We start from the raw sequence: 17,353 nt of genomic DNA on the forward strand, positions 1-17,353 counted from the left end.
TATTATTACGTCATAATATCAAGTTATACAACATCCCGTGTTCTGCATTCTAATGCATCATAAACTATTTTATGACGAAACAATCACCTTTGTTGTGTATTTTATGTCAATTTTCTCGTCATAAAGGAAGTGACACGTCACAATTACATCGCGCGATATTCGCATCGAAAGTTGAAAAAACTGATAATTGTGACGTCACAGAAACAATTTTCCGCAAACAATCCATCATTTAAACAAAGGTGGATTATGACGTAATAATGTACATGGCAGTGAAGAAACGGAAATATGACGTCACATAAAAAATGTTCGTGAATACATAATAATTATGACGTCATAACAGTTAAACAGAAGATTCATTGTCGATCGTTGAATCGTTTGGTTTGTGACGTTTTGCACTAGGTATTGTGACGTCATAATATGGCCGCTTTATTCGAATAGCAGGGCGCAATACGCGATCGTTCCCCGTCCTCCTGTAGGGGACCAATGAGCGTAGGAAGGTGGACCACGTGAATAAAGCGTTGAAGCGTGACCTGAACACCTTGTAGTCGTATCTAGCCTGTGAGGGAATTTATAAATATGATTTTTGATAGAACTTATTTTTAGTCTTTGGTTTGGGGGAGCTATGAAAAAAATAAGTTGAACAATTCATTGTTACAAAATAGTGGTTACCATAATTTGTTAATTCATCACTTTGCATCTTTATATGTGTTTCTATGATTTTAGTTGTTGTATAAATATCTTATAAACTACATAGACATCATATAAGTTATATATAAACACAGGGGAGGCAGGGATAGTTAGACACACAATTCTGTGAAACAAATCTAACTTATTGGTTGTAATGTTTACTGATTAATGCAGTGTTGAAAATTAGAGGTATGTTTGTCCACCCTGCCACCCCAGGTTTGGCGCCTATGTCATTAAACCAACACACAGTGGCCCTGCCAGAAAAAAAATATGGGGGGGCGGGGGTTTAATCAAAAAATTCAAAAAAAATATTTATTTTTTAAATTTTTTTTTTTATTTTAATTTAAAAAGGGGGGTGGGAGGCCGCAACCCCCTAAACCTCCCCTGGCCGCTCCACTGCCCACACATAACACCCACCCCCATAACCTGCCATATATCACCCATATCTACCCCGAGGTTAGCCCTTCACCCACAACACGTACCCTCATATCTGCCAACAAATCAACGGTTTTAAATTTTCCTCCCGATGTTTCATCCGTCGCATCATCGAGTCGGAGGATCGTCTTCGCTTGCGTTACTCGACGTTCGCGATCCTGTGATGTCATAATGCTAATTATGCATGATATGATTATTTAGAAAACATCTTTATTTGCAACTTATCAACAATTTATAACGAAAAACGATTTGCAGAAATTTTTGCGATAAATATTATCATTATGATATCACACTAACTTTAACGAGCGCATAATAAGCTTTTGTCGTTGCACGGTTGGGCGCACACAGGGGGAGGTAGAGGTTCCGAGCGAATGCGCGAGATTTGTTTGTGACATCACTATCGGCTTTGTTACTCGTCGATTGTTGTTTTGTGATGTCAGTGTTGTCACTTGTGATGTCACTGGAGGTTAATGAGTCAGCATTTCGTTTACCTGAAATATTATGTTCACATGACAAGTTACCCAAAGTTTTGAAACAAAAGTGACATAATTTTTTAACAATGTAACCCTAGATTTTGTGGAAAAATTAAAACAAATTTTTTTGCTAATGGTCTTTGTGGTCACAAAATGTTCTATGACATCACAAAAGGTCTATGACATCACATACTCATTTTTTTCCTCATTTCACCAACAGCTTTGTTTCCCGCCTCGATCTCGTTCCGTAGCACCGACCTCAAGGTCACTAACATGGAAACAATATATTATTAAGAATTACAGATGTTTGTGTGGTAACTTGTAAGCGGGCACGACTGCCAGATGACAGTCGAAGCAACCAGAAGGGCTTGATATCACTGATTGTAACTAACATGGAAACAATATATATATTATTAAGTAGTTTATTTTATATGGCAATTTGTAATTGGGGACCATTGTCATACCAACATTTGATGTATGGATTGTGTAACCAGAAGATACAGGGTTCAAGTCCTGGCATTGCCAGGATTGTAACTGACATTGAAACAATATATTAGATGTATAGGATGTTGATATTAATATAAGATATCTATTTCACCTTTTCCCTCTCGTTGTTTATCTTTCTTGATACGAATCGATTCTAGAGCTCGAGCTGCGTTGATGTTTAGAGCTGGAGACGGAAAATAGGATAAAATAGGGAAATTCCCATGTAAAAAGGGGTAAAATGGGGGTTAGTGGGGCAAAACATTTATATATTACGCAAGAGCAGACCAGGCAACCATGGTAAATTTGTATAATCTACCTTTTATATAATAAATAAAAATATCTTTGGACGAAATCGATTTTGAATTCTTGGTGATTTCTTTCAAACAAAATCCGAGATTGTCGTTTTCGAGTTTCCGCGATTGTCGTTTCATTGGTTTGTACCTCTCCTCTGACATAGATGTTATTGTGATGTCATAATCATGGGGTTATGATATTTCTATGCTTGGATAAAATATAAGTGGACACAACCTTAAATTTTATTCAATATATAGTAAGATAGGGGAAGACGGGACACTTTTTATTATATTTTCTCGTCACATGTGTTAGTAAACAAAGAACATTCAAAGAATTATAAAACCGTATCCTCACGAATCCCATAGACCGTTGTTAATTGTTTAAAACACGATCAGGATTTTTGGATATTGTGTGCTAAAGGTGTCCCGTCTTCCCCACCCTACTATATATTGTATATGTGGATGTAACAACGACACACAAGGTCACGAGAGTAAAAACACACGTGTTCACCACAAATACTTGTAAACCAACCTAAAAACTTCTTAAGTTCAAAATTGATCTGAATATCCTCGTGATTCATCTTCCCCGCTATTCCCATCTTGCCCCCTCTTCTACCACGTCTGGTCTTCATCAATTCAATGTATAATTCCAACACCTCGCGGCTCGATAAGTTGCTGGACATCTGGAGAGGAAAGATTTGGTTGGTTTATAAGGTATTTGGCAACGACAGTCGTTCTAACACGGGTGTTCTGTATCATACAACTTGTGCCCGTTTACACGTTACCACGTACTATCTTTGTGAGTGATTATTTTCTTTTATGTCTGACAGTTTAAGCGCCTATTAGTGACCACTGGGTTATTGTTTTTAAATGTCTTGCCCAAGGACACATACATCCACATTGGTAGCAGCGAAGAGCCTTGAACTCGTAGCTACTGATCTAGAGGCACACGCTGCAACCACGGTGTTGGGAAGTACAGTTATAAGATATCTATGAGTTACTTACATTCAGAAGAGCGTCCTGTGCCGGCAAAACTTTTTGTTTCGGTTTCGAAGATATTTTTATAAGATGTTTGTGTGGTGTATCTGTAGGTGCATCTGTAATTAAAATGTGGATATGTTACAAACACCATACCAGATATACCACAAACACCATACCAGATATACCACAAACACCATACAAGAAATACCACAAACACCATACCAGATATACCACAAACACCATACCAGATATACCACAAACACCATACCAGATATATCACAAACACCATACCTGGCTCTGGTGGACCATCATCACCATTTTCTTTATCTTTATTTTTATCGTTGTCGTTGTCTTTTTCTATATAAAAGTAGATCGAATTAGGTTTATCAGTGCTTGTAAAAGACCGAGTAGACTTGGTGAAACATCTGCTATAATATAATGAGTTTATACTCGATAATTGAAACCTTGATATTCATAAATACAACATAATGTCTCACCTGTTTTAACCGGGGTTGTCTCAGCAGATATTTTTTCCAACAAAGTTTTCCGAATCTTGTGAACATTATTTGAATATGTGGTAGAAGGATTGTAGATTAATGCACGGCCCATGCTTACAGCTCTGTAATAGAAATATAATAGGGGTGTAACCTGTTTATCCTCGCATGGCGGGGCAACGTTCCAATTACAATAGATCCACAGTTGGTTCATTACCCTAACATTAAAACCCTAAACACAATCATAGAAACACTATACACAAACATAGAAATACTATACACAAACATAAAAACACTATACACCAACATAAAAACATTATACACAAACATAGAAATACTATACACAAACATAAAAACACTATACATGAACATAGAAACCTTGTACACAAACATAGAAACATTATACACCACAGACTCACCGTTTAATCGTATTAAATCTCTTCACGCATTGCGAGTCCGTCCTCCCCCCCATGTACCTCGCAACCAACGACCACCGTTCCCCATGCTCGTGTACGAGCTTTAATAGTTTGCGATCCTCTGATTTGATCCATGGTCCCCGCTTCCAGTTGCTGAGGCAGTTCTTGTATCTGTGATGTCATAATGGGGTATGTGATGTAGGGTTGTGTATATGATGTCTAAGTTATTGATGTTTGGCGAGGCATAGAGTGAGATTTAGGCCAGGGTTGATCAATACGTAACTAGTGTATGAGTGTAACTTATTTATCCTCGTGTGATGGGGCAACGATAGTCGTTATAACACTGGTGTTCTGTATGGCTGACTATTCAAACAACCAATAAGATAAATATATACCCTACATAAAATATCTATGTCACAATATAAGATATCTATACCATAGTATATGATTTCTATGTTACAATATATGATATCTATGTCACAATACACGATGCCTTACCTTTCCCTCAGTTGACCATCATGTCGATTAGGAACAATATTAAGGTCACGTATTCTTGCCCACTTTTCCCCATATATGCTAACCGCTCGCAACAATGCCCCGTCTTCTTCTGGCTCCCATCTGTCATAATAGGAATTGTGATGTCATGAAGTATGATGTCATAATGTTTATTATTATATGAATATTATTGTTTTCTAAAATACTAAAGTGTCGGTCAAATGCAACTTAACTTATATAAACACCTGTGAAAAGTGGTGCAACCAATTCAAGGTTATTGTTTTGTTGACACTTTGTAAAACTAGCTGTCAAAAATACTGAAGTTTCGGTCAACTGCTAATTTTAAAAACATCTTACTATAGCGTAATTTTTGTTTATCTCTTCGAACTCGAAAAGATCAGATTAATTAAAACAACAAAGAAAGGGAATTAGCAGCAAACGATAGTCGTTAAGACACGCTAATAATATTACAGCGTGGCTGTTGAACCAAACAAATGTAAATTGTTGCAAACTGACCTTGTTTTTTTATAGAAGGGGTCGAGCGTTTTTGACCATCGATGGACGACTTGGTAGTTTGTTCGTGAGTTGAGGTTTAATGCAACCATTGTATACGGGATGCAATTCCCAACTTTTAATCTATGGATGCATTTCACCAATTGCTGGTCTTCTTCTGGTGTCCAGGGCTTCCTTCTGCATGGAAACACTGGTGGTTATTTAGCTGGAAACACTGGTGGTTATTTAGCTGGAAACACTGGTGGTTATTTAGCTGGAAACACTGGTAAAAAACTAGCTTAAAAACCTAAAAAATTAAACAATTTTTATAAATAAACACAACTACAAAAATATTATCTAAATGTTTTTACAAATAAACACAAGTTTTTTTCTAAAAACTGCTACGAACTTGAAGTCCTTGTTGAGCGTTCTTTGGTAATACTGTGCACATTGTAACGGGGTACGTCCCGTGTTTAACTCCTTCGATATCCAGTTCCAATCTCGGTCTGTGTGTTTCTCAAGTATTGATGTGAAGTTCTGTGGAATATGGGGGTTATATACTTGTGGGGGGGGGGGTATTTTAAGTGGACACCCAGGGTGCTACAACCCATTAGTGACCACTGGGTTGGAGAAATTGCTGTTAAGTGTCTTGCCCAAGAACACATACGCCCACAATGGTAGCAGCGTTGGGCCTCGAAACTGGTATTCTTTATTTTAAATGCAAAACTCAAACATTGTAGCTGTTATAACATGCTTTTGATTCATAAAATAGGAACTAGTTTAGGCGTTGCAACTAATTGCCCAGCCATACAAGAATAAATAAGTTACATTCACTTTGACAGAAAAGGCCTAAAAATGCATCGTAGTTTTTATTTTAGAATCTGCATGTCAGACCTTTTCTTCTGCTTTGCTCCAGGCATCATTGTTAATAGACGGATGAAGATGGGACTTCCAGTAACACGCACAGTTAGCCGGAGTAGCTTGCATATCCAGGTCTATGTTGGCTATCGTGTCCCAATCCCACTCGCGCTCACGATCGCCCAACAACCCAGTTATTGGGACTTTACTTTTTTCATCAATTTGTTTCTGAACTTCGGAAATTTTCTGTTTGACTCTGGAACAAATGATTTTGTTTCATACACCTTGTGCCTGCTCGCAAGTTACTATGTATGCAACTTTGCGAGTGATTGTTTTTTATATTTTTGTTTTTCTGTATTTTTGTTTTTCTGTTGGAGCAAAACTAAATGCCTGCAATGGTAGCAGCGTTGAGCCTTGAATCCAGTATCTTTAGTGTTTACGCAATCATTCCAACTAATGTGTCATTGAACCAAATGAACTAATAAATTAAACAGGGTAAATAATACCGTAATGGGTCCCACAATTAATGGGTCCCACTTACTCCTCATGGTCGGGTCCGTTTAACTTGTCGTTCAAATATTCAAGTTTCGACAACAAAGGTTCGGTCACATGACGTCGCGCTTCACGTTCCACTCCACTGATTAACGCTGAAATATATGATTTCTATGAAAATATATTAACTCCATAAAATAGTGAGTTTGTAAACACAGGGGAGGCAGGGATAGTTAGACACACATTCCTGTGAAACAAATCTACCTTATTGTACCCCCAACCCCTATACACCCCCCCCACCTTGAAGCGTTGGTTTCTTCCACTTTCCCGGGGGCATGGCGTTACGCTCGAATAATTCACCGACATCTGAAGCGCGACGAGTTATCTCGATATTCGTTGGACCGTTACCTTCCTTATCCTATTACATAGATATCATATTAACAATAGAACATACATTTTTACATTTGGGACCCATCAATTTGGGACCCATGAAATTAAGACCTAGAAATTTGAGACCCATGAACTTGGGACCCATAAATTATATGGGTCAACCTAGATACCCATATACATTAGGATTAAATATACAAACCTTAAAAAACGGGGTCCTCATGAACGAATAACCGGGCACAATCATCTTGTAACGACTTTTAATGTTCATTCGTTGCTCCGACTCGATCAATATGGACTGGAACATAACGTTTGTTATAATATGTATCTGTCTCTTCAATAAATATAGTGACAAAACAACAGTCGTTACAACACTTCTATGGTTTATAATACATTTAAATTAAGTTTCTATAAATATTCAATATATTTAAGAACTGATATTAAATTACATGACAAAGGACTTCAAGACATGATGGCCCACTAGAATAGCTATTTTATCACAATGTGCCTTGTAGCAACAAAACAGAGTATAATAAATGAAATATATTAACCAATATAAATCAACTCACAGTTTGGCAATGATTTTCCTGCAACAATTGTTTCACCTTCGTTATCTCTTGTTCGATAACTTCTTGGTACGCCAGGTTTAGTTTTAACAAGTTAACGGGGGTCGGGGGGAGGTCAACTGAGAGGTCGATGACCTCCTGAAAATAAGGGAAAAACACTGGTAAAAATTATTTGGAAACACTGGTGGATATTTAGCTGGAAACACTGACAGATATTTAGCTAGAAAAACTGGTAAAAATTATTTGGAGAACTGGGTAAAATTACTTTATAATGCCCCAAAAAATCGCTGGGAAAATTTAAACTAAAATTAATGATAAACAAAGAGTTTGATTCATAAAAATCATATAACCTCCTCCGTTTCATCATCTTCTTGCGTGTCTTCACCTGATTGGCTGACGGCATCTGAACGAAGCAATGTAATTGGTTTATTAGTTTATTTAAACAATCCATTAGCACACCATAATACAGTCACGTAACTTCCATTGTGTCCTTGGGCAAGACACTTAACGACAATTGCCCCAACCCAGTGGTCACTAATGGGTTGTCTAAACTGTCAGTAATACAGAAAAATAATCAACCACAAAGTTACATACGTGGTAACTTGTAAGCAGGCACAAGGTGTATGAAACAGAACACCCGTGTTATAACGACTGTCGTTGCCCTGCCATGTGAGGATAAATAAGTTACATACGTGGTAACTTGTAAGCGGGCACGAGGTGTATGAAACAGAACACCCGTGTTATAACGACAAAAATTCACTATAAAGGTGGCTGTACACAGTATCCGGCATGCGAATTCACTTGCGAAGTCGTATGCAAACCCGCGTCCAATTCCGCATGCGGCAGCGAAATCCGGGCGAATTCCGGATACTGTGTACAGCCACCTTAAATGTATATTTATTGACAAACCGAATGTTGTTGTAGGTTGGGGTGAAGTTGGTTCAAACGTCTCATTTATATCTTCATTGTCATCTGGAAAGGAATAATTTGACCTTGAAAGTCACCACAAACATTAAGATTAATTTTCCATATAAATATAGCAAAATTCAAATAAAAATGTTGTTTGTCGTGTGTTGTGGGTCACAAATTGTGGGTAATATTCGTAAGGAGTTTATGACCGCATGTGTTCAAAATAATCTTAACATTGTGGGGTTCTTACCGCTCTCTTCTTCTTCGAAATTAAGGTCGAGTGGAAACGTTTGCAGTTGCAATCGAAGCTGATCTTCCGCAATTTCTTCATCACTGCTTCTAAAATCCATAAAATTGTTTTGAAGCTTAAAATAATTGACTTTACAACACGGCAAGAAACACACAAACAGGAGATTTTATTCGCGCTTCATAACCAGCTATTTACACAACGGTTGGTGAACATAGAATTAAAATTTTGTAGCTACAAATTTTATGAAGGGAGTTTGAGGTTATAAATCTAGCCTGGTTTAGCGGGTTTAGATTTTACCAAGCAGTAATTATCATAAAATTAAAAAAAAGTTGTTTTTTTTTTAAATAAACAAGTTTAAAATTACGTTAATAATATAATTGAAATTCAAAACCAACCAAGCGTAGAATAAACATTCGGTAACACTGCGTTGTGAATCACTGCTGTTGATTTTTTGAAAACTACAGAAACGAAAAGCGGCGTGGAATAGAATTTTATTTTGCAATTAAATTACCAAATCTTATGTATAAGTTGTTGTTGTCGCCAGACATATTATAGTGCGAAAGAGATTTCTGGCGTTTATTTTTGTGATCTTAAAGGACCGACGTTTTGTATTCCATACGGCGAGGTACCATCATGGTTTACCGTAAAGTGTTTTGTTCAAGAACACATACGACGACAATTAGGATTGCAAACAAAATCCCGAAGATCTCTTTCGCAATTAAAATTAATTTCTTTGTTTAATTAGATAATTAAAGATGTCTGCTGCTAGTAAAAGTGGACAGCGACCATACGCAGCGTTGTTAGATAACGTATCGTTACTGACTACTGGAGGGTCGACGTTTCAGCAGCAACCAACCACTCAAGTTGAAAAACAGAAGCAAAATGACGTCATATTCGGTACGTCGACACCCGCGCGAGCTCATTATGACGGTATAATGGCCGGGTTCGATTTATCACCAGTGCATAGCCACGAACGATCGTTGTTGGGAAAAAGTTCAGAAAATAAAAATAAATCGACGAAATCGAATCGTTCCAGTGTTGCCAGTCCAAGAAAAAGCTCCAAAAGTTATTCCCATATTAAAAGTTCAGGGTACGGCGTTACGCCGATCCGACAAAAAGCAAAAATTAAAAAGAGCGAAAAGAAATCCAGGCAAAGATCTTCTAGTTCCGGTTCAGCGCCCAAACCTCGTGGTAGGTCGCCGAAGAAATCCGCAGAACGTAAAGATGACATCACACGTGATGATGTCACACATGGTGATGTCATATGTGATGATGTTACACACAATGACATCACACATGATGATGTCATAGATGAAACAAACCACCGTACTGAGGTCACAGATGACGGTCAGTTCCTTGAATTAAACGATGAAATATCAAGATTAAAATCAAGAAATGATGAAATTAATCAAGAAAATTTCAAACTGACGGCAAAATTAAACCGTTTGTTGTCACACAATGCCAATAATGACACGGCGGAAGAAAACAAAGAAACTCAAGATTCCGTTATTGGGGATTTGCAGAAAGAAGTTTTGGAACAAGAGCGATTGTTGAAAGGGTACCAGCAGGAAAATGAGAAACTGTATTCTGATATCTCCAAGTTAAAGACTGAAATGAAGCAGTCCAAGTCTGCAATGTATGAGGAGAATTTGAGGTTGAAAACACAAGTTGCGATTTTGGACGAAGAAATGAAAAACAAGAATCTGGTTTTGAAAGAAAAAGAAAAAATTGAGATCAAGAAACCTGAAGTTTGTGGGGATTGTTCGAGATATTTGGATGAGATTGAAAGTTTGAAGGAAAAAGTTGGAATCGGCGTCGAAAGGGTGAAACAACTTGAAATGGAGTGTGAGGGGTGTAGGGTGGAGAACGAGGAAATACGGGGTGAAGTTTTGGGGTTAAAGAGACAACTGGATGATACAGCGGTGATGGGGAAGACGTTCCCTAAGGATCGGAGGTTGGAGGAGCTGGAGGCATCGATGCGGATCAATGAGGAGGAGAGGGAGAAGAGTGAGAGCGAAGTGAAGATGCTAAGGGAGTGGGTTAAGAGGTTGGAACAGCAAGTTGGGGAGGAGGAGCAAGCAAAAGTACGGAGCGTTCAAATGTTGCGAGGGAAGTTTAATAAGATGAAGATTGAGTACCAGGAGCGCGTGGAGCAGCTCTCGCATCAGTTGATGATCATCAAGTCTTCCAGGAGGGAGGATTACGATGTGGAGTTCGAGTTGAAACATCTTCGCGAGGAAAACCGAGCTTTGAAAATAAAAATAAAAGAGAAACATAATGGAAGTGATTATCATCCCGAGTATTTTGCTCAAAATCAACAACAACAAACTAATCAACAAAATAAACCGGAAATTCAACAAACTCAACAAATTCATCAAAATGTTCAACAAATTCAGCAAAATTCTAAAGACACAGAAAAGTTTAAATGTGAAATTGAAACTTTGAAGCAAAAGGTTTATGAAACATCGCAACAATCGGATGAAATGAGATGCAGGTTTGAAAAGACAATGGCAACAATGAAAGACAATTATGACATCACAATAAAAGAACAAGAGAAAAAATCTGAAAATCTCGAAAAAAAATTAATGGAGGTACAATCAAGACTTATGACATCACAATCAGAATGTGCCATCAGCCGAACAAGAGAAGTTGCGCTTCAGAAACAAATTGGGAACTTATTATCGGAGCTACAGGAAACAAGACTGGGGACGCCCAATGCTCCCATGCGCAGAATTGAGAATCTAAACCAACAAATTCAACTTCTGCATTTCAAACAACGAGATCGGGAAAATATGATCAAAAAAATAACTGGAAACACTGGAAGCAATGAGGATGTGGAAACACTGCAAGCGGTTATCGCCGATAAGAACTTGTTGCTTGCGAAGTTTCGGACGGAACTTGATTTAATTTTAGGTGGATTGGAAAAGATTAAAACTAAGGGTGTTTTGGGGAACGCTTGATATTTGGTTAGGATTTACTGTTGTTTTATAAAAATTTAGTGAAAAATTGAGTGACATTGTTTGGCTCTGCTTGTTTGTATAGACACCTAACTGCAGGGTAACATCTGAGGTGACATTGTTAAAATACAGTTACACTCATAGTTGTCAAACATAGGGAACCTCATTGATTAATGTAGTGAATGCAATATACTTTGGCTCTGCTTGTTTGTATAGACACCTAACAGCAGGGTAAAATATGTTTTAAGTTTAAAAATTTTGTGCGAAAACATATGATGTCACCCCTGTTTCTCTTTGTTCAAGTTTTACTACTCCGTCATTTTATTATTTTCTCTCTTTTTCATATTCAAAGATCCTATTGTTGTGCTTACTATGATGTCATAATATGAACAATCGATATTGTTTATTGGATAATAGTTTACATTATATTAATTATGATGTCATAAAGTGCACTGTTGTATCATTTTACATGATTTCTATTATTCATAGTATATATATATTTTATATTTTGTAGGTGCTATAGAAATCATATAAAATGTCCAAACGAAAGTTGATTGAACCAAAGACCAAGTTTGAGATTCCTTCATGGTGGGTCAGGGGGTTTTATTTGAATATTTTGTTTTTATTTTTCATATATATATAGCCTATAAAATAGTTTTATTACAATTTTATGTTTTATAAAAAGTTTGTTTTATTTTCAAAGTTTTGTTAAAATTTGTTGTGATAGTGTAATATATTTTGCATCACTTTAAGCTGCAATATAAAACATATCATTTATCATTTTTTCCTTCGATTAAAAGAGGGTATTATGGCGTACCATGCTGTCGGACCTCACCCGTATAGAATAAACTTATAATTTTAAACATGGACACAAGGTGTTTCTGGATGAGCAACATTGTTGTTGTTCATTAACCTTGGTCCAACATTATCTCACTATGAGAGGTTGGTTTTTAGGCTTGCAGTAATCACTGGAAGTTATGTCCCATTCCTACATAGATATCTTATATAACATTGTATTTAAATAAAAGACGGTTTATGGTTTTTCTCATGTATATACCAATACACAAGATTTTTATTTTTTCTAATGTATACGTTTACACAATATTTTTCATTTTTCCGCTTATATTGTTGAGATTTTTCATACTGTTGGGTGATTTTTTTCTACAAAACGATACTTCGTCAATAACTAGCATTATCAGTCTCTTATTTTAAATGTATTGCACCTGTATGCTGTTATATTAACATAGACATCATATTAACAGGGCAGGCCTTGCACCATCGGGCACCCATCTTAACGTGATGAAAGGAGACAAGCTGGTGGAGGTATTATACGAATATTATAAGTTGTTGCTGGCAGGCATACTATAAATCTGATGTCAGAATGGGCAGTGTGACACGCCATGGGACCTGGGATTATACCAAACTATTGTGCAAAACAAAATGTCAATGACTCCATGTTTAATTAATTACAAAGTTCATAGAAGTATCAATGTACAATATACCAATACCTAATTAAGTCAGTAATTAAATATTTAATTATAAACTATCGACAGAAATTGTTGATTGACGAGAAGCGATGTTATTACTTTGGTCGCAACTCTGAGTCATGTGACTTCATGATCGAACACGCTTCGTGCTCACGTGTGCACGCCGTGCTATTGTATCATAAACATCTTAAACGAATGTTCATTTGTGACCTCGGGAGTAGTAAGTATGATGTCATAATGGATGTAGGCTTTTCGAAGGGGTGGGGGCCAACGATAGTCGTTTCTTTTAAACATGAACAAGGAAAGTTTTTTACTTTAAAACCATACCGTCCAATCTTTCACAATGAGAAATAAAATAAATTTGTCGCATTTCACTAAAATGTATGAAATGTAGTTTTTGTTGTCTTCTATCTGCTCACTTTACCAGCAGTAATAAATTTTCTTTATTAAAATAAATCTACAATTTCCATTATTCCATCGCAGTGCACGGTTCATTCATTCGTAACCTAAGATTAGAGGGGAACAAGCCAACCCCGATACCCTTTGATGCAACGTTTCATTTCGGGGCTTCCACAAGATATTATATTCTTAAAGGTGGGTGTGGCATATTTCTATATGGCTGATAATTAAAACAACCCATTAATGACCACTGGGTTGGAGCAATTGCCGATAAGTGTTTTGCTCAAGGACACATCCGCCCACAAAATGGTAGCAGCGTCGAGCCTTGAACTCAAATCTTCTGGTCTAGAATCGAGCACTCCAGCCACTGTGCCATAGTACAGCTACATACAAACTACCAGAAACTTTATAACTTGATTTAGCTTGATTCTTCCTTTGATCTTCATGAAGTTATAGCCCTTGATCCTGACAGTTATTTGGTTACGAGAACCGTCCAACTTCATGAACACTAGATCAGGACCAGATGCCTTGCAGTTATATTATCCTATATTGGTTCTAGTTGCGTAAACACCAAACTTATCCACACAGAGCGACCACAAGTTTCCGTTCAAGATCCAAAGAAAGAAGAAACGAAGCACGATCTTCCGATGCAAGAGGATGAATTGGATGTAAGATTGGGGTTGGGGGGTTATTTATGTGGGGAGTTATGGGTAACTTCACTAACTTGTTTATGGAGTATGGGTAACTTGTTTATGGGGGTTGTGGGTAGTGACAGTCGTGTAACATGGGATTTCATTGAATGTATGGCTGACAATTTGATGTTTTCATGAAAAGTAGTATTAGTAAACATTAGAGAGAACAATAGTAATAACAAGTTGTTGATGTTCTGATGTTTCCTCTGCAATACATTAAGCATCATTAGGTTTATCATTAAATGTCTTTTCCAGGAACACAATTGCCCACAATAGTAGATTCTCTAACCTGTATCTTTTTTTATTGTTTTTCGGATTTATTTTATTGCCAGGCTTTAATATTGCCTGGTAGTCACAGTATATACATCATGTTATATTCCACTAAACCCACAGAACCTGACGGAGTTCAACACGGCCCACAACAAGCGAGTAGCCGCGTTACCCGTCGATGAAACCAATATCAAGTTTCAGAAACGGAAACGAAAGTCCGTGGTTTTCGCCGAAGAGGAAGAAATTATAAATCTAGGTGATTTTGAATCGAATTATGATGAAATTGTTTATGTCATGGACACGCCTCCGAGCACACCCACGACAGAAAGGCACTGGCATGCCTTAGCCAGGTTACTAGCGCAATGTGCCGCAGTCAGCGTGTTTCATTATTAATTGTGTAGTTATGTAGTAATTAGTGTCGCTATGTCGCAATTTAGTGCCCTTTATATACGTGTGTGCTCGCCTTAGTTTTCATTCTACAATTTGGTGTCTCAATACAAACCCAAGAACACAACAGTTTATGTATGTTGTTGCTGCTAAGTACGATATAAATGTAAAATAGATCTTTTGGCAAATGCTTGTGATCTTAAATGACCAATATTTTGTGTGCCATACAACAAGTCATATTTGTTGGGCGATTCTCGGAACCAAATAAAACTCAAGAACAAATCCCACATAATATGTAACGAACAAAAATCAAGTCCAACTAGTGCATTATAAAAGCTAAATAGATATTTTTTAAATGGCATCTTTTTTTTAAATATAGTTAAATAGAATTTCATTGTATTATGACATCACTGTAATATTTATGACATCATAATATACGATTATCACAGAGGACGTAGATTCATCAGTTGGAAGATTCCGGAACATGATATCGGTTCAAGTGATTCCTAATAAGGTGAATGTTTATTGCGCAATATTATGCTGTAATGTAATGTGAAATATATAGTCTGGTGGGGGAAGATGGGACACCTTTAGCACATAATATCCAATTATCCTGATCGCGTTTTAAACAATTACCAACGGTCTATGGGATTCGTGAGGATACAGTTTTATATTTATTTGCATTTTCTTTGTTTACTACCAAATAGGACGAGAAATTAGAATGAAAAGGTGTCCCATCTTCCCCCACCCTACTGTAATAATATACTGTTTTCTATTCTGTATGAGTGGGGTCGTACCACAACTGACATGACAAGTGTTATACCCTTATGGGGACTCGGAATGCATCAGGCCAAGCATTCTACCATAAAAGCTATTTACAGTTTTGCATAAATTATTTAGTTGTTCATAAATATCATATAAAACTCCATAACATAAACATCTTATAATCAGCGACAACGCGGTGACACGAGTGGCTTTCTATCACCATCTAGTGGACAGAAGAAGCACGTCCAAGAGTTTTACAACCAAGGGTTGTACGAGGATTTGGAAGGTTTGTTATGGTGTGCGTTGTAGTTGTTGGTGTGGTTGCAACTTGTTCATCCTTGCGTGGCCATAAAAAGACAGTCGTTATAACACGGGTGTTCTGTTTCATACATTAGTGACCACTGGAGCAATTGTCATTAATTGTCCTTCCCAGGGACACATACGCCCTCAATGCTAGCAGCATTAAGCTTCGAACCTGGTATCTTCGGATACAAATCTCTAATTATTGCTCCATGCTCCAAACCAATATGACATCACAATACTATGTTTCCAGATAAAAAGTCGACGTTAGATTCGAGCTTATCGCGATTGGTTGGTTTTGTTCCCAACCTCGCTCCTGAGGTTGAAGTCAACCAATCAGATGTGAGTATTCTATCATGTGATCATATGGTTAGCCCAGGGTGTTGGCTTCCGTGAAAAATATAGACAAAACAAATTATGAACAGAACGTAAAAAAAATAATGGGATTTCCTAAAAAAAAGAGTGAACATGTCATTTCCGAGAAAAAATGACGCAATTCCTTAATGAGGGATGCTACAATGTGTTTTAAAATCCTAGTTTTCCTCTTTTACCCTGCTGTCGGGTGTTTGCTTACCATTCAACGACGTCTATGTCATAACGACGTTTTAACAATGTCATCTTTTTTTACTTTATTCAAAAGATTTTAAAAAGCCTTAAAAATTCAAAAACACTTATGTTATATTGCTGCGTTGTGATTGGTTGATTTTGTTGCAGGTCCCGATTCAAACCTCGTTGGTTGTTGAGCGCCCCCAAGTGGAGACGAGTGTCGAGTTGAAACCACGCAAGAAATATACGAAGGAGGCGTGGCCGGGGAAGCGCCCCGCCCCCTCCCTACTTGTGTGATAATGGGGATTGTGACGTCATTAATATATATTTAAGATGATTATGACATCACAGTCACTACATAATGGAAGAATCGAGGATTCTGCTGAACCTTGACGCGCGGTTTCGTCGCAGTGGTAACAATGGCTTGTATGACGTCATAGTCGTCGTTGTCATGATGTCTTTGCTCTCAATATCGCATCCTACAATGATGTTTGTTACGTCATAGATATTTAAGTGTTACGTCACCTTGCGTCCAATTATGGTTCGTAGACAATGGAAAGTGTTTTCGCGATTTTTGTATTCGCGCTTGTGACGTCATAAAGTAATAAAATTGTGTACGATGTAATATTGTTTTATTTCTGTTATTGAAGAATATTAAGGTATTTTTTACATCCGCTTAAGATATAGTAGGGTGGGGGAATATGGGACACCTTTTCATTCTATTTTCTCGTCCCATTTAGTAGTAAAAAAAGAACATACAAAGAATTATAAAACCGTATCCTCACGACTCCCATAGACCGTTGTTAATTATTTAAAAAACGATCAGGATATTTTGA

The 17,353-nt window shown here is 37.2% G+C and overlaps 3 protein-coding genes across 3 annotated transcripts; 2 read left to right on the forward strand and 1 right to left on the reverse strand.

Moving 5' to 3' along the window:
• Positions 1 to 78: 78 nt before the first annotated feature.
• LOC149734497 (uncharacterized) lies at positions 79 to 8,910 on the reverse strand. The gene is made up of 22 exons (XM_089880649.1): positions 8,715 to 8,910; positions 8,465 to 8,527; positions 7,906 to 7,958; positions 7,559 to 7,693; positions 7,192 to 7,287; positions 6,903 to 7,020; positions 6,652 to 6,757; positions 6,147 to 6,366; positions 5,662 to 5,789; positions 5,277 to 5,450; positions 4,764 to 4,883; positions 4,269 to 4,436; positions 3,853 to 3,974; positions 3,647 to 3,712; positions 3,380 to 3,471; positions 2,907 to 3,057; positions 2,398 to 2,529; positions 2,194 to 2,265; positions 1,789 to 1,863; positions 1,420 to 1,613; positions 1,170 to 1,280; positions 79 to 556 (listed from the first exon to the last, which is right to left on the reverse strand). The coding sequence occupies exons 1-22, from the start codon at positions 8,812 to 8,814 to the stop codon at positions 341 to 343; spliced, it is 2,712 nt and encodes a 903-aa protein (XP_089736775.1). The 5' UTR covers positions 8,815 to 8,910; the 3' UTR covers positions 79 to 340.
• Positions 8,911 to 9,146: 236 nt separating this feature from the next.
• LOC149734498 (uncharacterized) lies at positions 9,147 to 12,185 on the forward strand. The gene is made up of 2 exons (XM_089880650.1): positions 9,147 to 11,724; positions 11,784 to 12,185. Exon 1 carries the CDS (start codon positions 9,470 to 9,472, stop codon positions 11,672 to 11,674), a length of 2,205 nt encoding a protein of 734 aa, XP_089736776.1. The 5' UTR covers positions 9,147 to 9,469; the 3' UTR covers positions 11,675 to 11,724; positions 11,784 to 12,185.
• Positions 12,119 to 17,142, forward strand: LOC149734499 (nuclear inhibitor of protein phosphatase 1-like). The gene is made up of 10 exons (XM_089880673.1): positions 12,119 to 12,259; positions 12,934 to 12,994; positions 13,225 to 13,378; positions 13,642 to 13,752; positions 14,146 to 14,225; positions 14,643 to 14,775; positions 15,356 to 15,420; positions 15,858 to 15,957; positions 16,225 to 16,313; positions 16,686 to 17,142. The coding sequence occupies exons 1-10, from the start codon at positions 12,207 to 12,209 to the stop codon at positions 16,812 to 16,814; spliced, it is 975 nt and encodes a 324-aa protein (XP_089736799.1). The 5' UTR covers positions 12,119 to 12,206; the 3' UTR covers positions 16,815 to 17,142.
• Positions 17,143 to 17,353: the final 211 nt, after the last annotated feature.

Source organism: Ciona robusta, chromosome 7, assembly GCF_009617815.1.
Source record: "Ciona robusta chromosome 7, ASM961781v2".
In the NCBI taxonomy this organism is placed as follows: domain Eukaryota; kingdom Metazoa; phylum Chordata; class Ascidiacea; order Phlebobranchia; family Cionidae; genus Ciona; species Ciona robusta.

Bases quoted from the DNA above. Each gene is read 5' to 3' on its own strand.
- LOC149734497 (XM_089880649.1), bottom strand. From the start codon at position 8,814: ATGGATTTTAGAAGCAGTGATGAAGAAATTGCGGAAGATCAGCTTCGA. The intron at 6,758-6,902 runs GTGGGGGGGGTG...CATATATTTCAG, and splicing joins GAAGAAACCAACGCTTCAAG to CGTTAATCAGTGGAGTGGAA. The intron at 1,281-1,419 runs GTTAGTGTGATA...ATGACATCACAG, and splicing joins CTTATTATGCGCTCGTTAAA to GATCGCGAACGTCGAGTAAC.
- LOC149734498 (XM_089880650.1), top strand. From the start codon at position 9,470: ATGTCTGCTGCTAGTAAAAGTGGACAGCGACCATACGCAGCGTTGTTA.
- LOC149734499 (XM_089880673.1), top strand. From the start codon at position 12,207: ATGTCCAAACGAAAGTTGATTGAACCAAAGACCAAGTTTGAGATTCCT. The intron at 12,995-13,224 runs GTATTATACGAA...AACTATCGACAG, and splicing joins AAGGAGACAAGCTGGTGGAG to AAATTGTTGATTGACGAGAA. The intron at 14,776-15,355 runs GTGATTTTGAAT...CGATTATCACAG, and splicing joins GGAAGAAATTATAAATCTAG to AGGACGTAGATTCATCAGTT.